At 42.4% G+C, this 2,223-nt stretch overlaps 1 protein-coding gene across 1 annotated transcript; it reads left to right on the plus strand.

Annotated features, from left to right (window-relative positions):
* The first annotated feature begins 258 nt into the window (after positions 1-258).
* LOC116071252 (olfactory receptor 6N2-like) lies at positions 259-1,197 on the plus strand. The gene has a single exon (XM_031342729.1). The coding sequence runs from the start codon at positions 259-261 to the stop codon at positions 1,195-1,197; it is 939 nt and encodes a 312-aa protein (XP_031198589.1).
* The last annotated feature ends 1,026 nt before the right edge of the window (positions 1,198-2,223 follow it).

A 2,223-nucleotide genomic window follows, 5' to 3' on the forward strand; every position in this document is an offset into this window, starting at 1 on the left:
TGCCATAGTCTACCAATATTCTATGAATTAAGGAAATATAATTCTATGTGCCCACTGTCAGTAACAGATAATGAGCAAATCACTTCTGACTTCTACTTCTTAATTCCTCTTTTATCTAGTAGATGGAATGGATTGGGTAGACAATATGTGATTTTTTTTTAACTTGTGTGTTCTATACCTGGGGCTTTGGAAAACAATGTCCAGAGGAAAAACATAAATCTGCTTATTTACGACCTTTATCTCTCATTCCCAGGAATCATGGATCATGTCAACTATACCTGGACCCAGACTTTCACCCTTATTGGTTTCACTATCTCTGGCACTCTGCAACATCTTGCAATCTTTGGGACCTTGTGCATTTATCTCCTCACACTGGTGGGGAACCTGTTCATCATTGTCTTGGTTCAGGCAGATTCAGGGCTGTCCACTCCCATGTACTTCTTTATCAGTGTCCTCTCCTTCCTGGAACTCTGGTATGTCAGCACCACAGTGCCCACCTTGCTGCATACCCTGCTCCACGGGCATTCACCCATCCCTTCAGCTGCATGCTTCATCCAGCTGTATGTCTTCCACTCCTTGGGCATGACCGAGTGTTACCTGTTAGGTGTCATGGCTCTGGATCGCTACCTTGCTATCTGTCGCCCACTGCACTACCATGCACTCATGAGCAAACAGGTACAGAAACAGTTAGTTGCTGTTACATGGGTGGCTGGCTTTTCAGCTGCCCTGGTGCCTGCAGGTCTCACTGCCTCTTTACCTTACTGTTTGAAAGAGGTAGCCCATTACTTTTGTGACCTGGCACCAGTGATGCAGTTGGCATGTGTGGACACTAGCTGGCATGCTCAAGTTTATATTACAGTGATTGGCATGATCAATACATGTAATCTTGTTTTCATCTTGGGACTCTATGGAGGTATTGTGAGAGCTGTACTGAGGCTGCCTTCGGCTGCTAGCCGTGCCAAAGCCTTTTCCACATGTTCCTCCCATATAACTGTAGTGACATTGTTCTTTGGTTCTGCCTTCATTGTCTATGTAGGGCCACGAGAGATTCTAGCTGAGGGCAGAGACAAGCTTATTGCCTTGGTGTATACTTTGTTCACCCCTTTCTTCAACCCTATTATTTATACTCTTCGCAATAAGGAAGTGAAAGAGGCTTTTAAGAGGGTCACACAGAGGACTAAAGCTGTGCTGAATTGACTTTGAAGTCCTCTAGCTTTATATTCCACCATTTGAAAATTACAAGATTTACCTGCTTACTTATGTAGATATTAACTAGTTGTTCCAATAATATGTGAAAATTTCAACTCTGGCAATCTTTGATTAGGACAAATTGAAAAATTTTGTAAGAGAAATATAGACCCCGAACCTACTAACTTAGGAGTGGGAGAAGACAGAGACTTGAAGGGGGAAAAAATGAAGTTCTGGGCAGTGGTGGCTCATGCCTTTAATCCCAGCACTTGGGAGGCAGAGGCAGGCGGATTTCTGAGTTCGAGGCTAGCCTGGTCTACAAAGTGAGTTCCAGGACAGCCAGGGCTACAAAGAAACCCTGTCTTGAAAGACAAAAAATATATAAATAAATAAATAAATAAATAAATAAATAAATAAGTTCGCCTTTTTCATGCAGACAGAATTTAGTAAGAAAATGAGTTGTTTTAATTTCTAGAACCTGGTCTGGCTATGGGTTTGCATTTCAGACTGTAATTTTGGGGAAAGATCCAGACGATATTGAAATTAGTTAAAGATGTGGGAAGAGAACACTGGGAAATGTTGTGATAGAGACCAGTGAGATATGAAAACAGAATACAAAAGTACATGGAGTTCAATATTCTTGAGCAATATTGTGATAAAAGGATGTTGGAAGATGGAGTGATGGTTTCCTCTAATATGAAAGAAAATGAGATGGGAAACAAAGACGCCTAGGCAATTGGCAGTATAAACAACTTATAAAATTACTGTCTGTACTGTGAATCCAGACAACCAAAGAACATTGTGGGTGTAGCCCCTGCGGGAAGAACTGGCTTTTTGAACCATGCAAAGATATAAAGACAGAAGTATGGATGCCTTCAGTTTCCTGCACTCATGAGCAGACAGGTACAGCTATGGCTTACAGGTGCCACTTGGGTGGCCGGCTTTTCAGCTGCTCTGGCGCCTGCGTGTCTCACTGCCAGTCTACCATATTGCTTGAAAGAAATAGCCCATTACTTTTGTGACCTGGCACCACTA

Source organism: Mastomys coucha, unplaced genomic scaffold, assembly GCF_008632895.1.
Source record: "Mastomys coucha isolate ucsf_1 unplaced genomic scaffold, UCSF_Mcou_1 pScaffold1, whole genome shotgun sequence".
Lineage (NCBI taxonomy): Eukaryota > Metazoa > Chordata > Mammalia > Rodentia > Muridae > Mastomys > Mastomys coucha.

What these genes read in the sequence shown, in the direction of transcription:
- LOC116071252 (XM_031342729.1), top strand. Translation starts at nt 259, where the DNA reads ATGGATCATGTCAACTATACCTGGACCCAGACTTTCACCCTTATTGGT.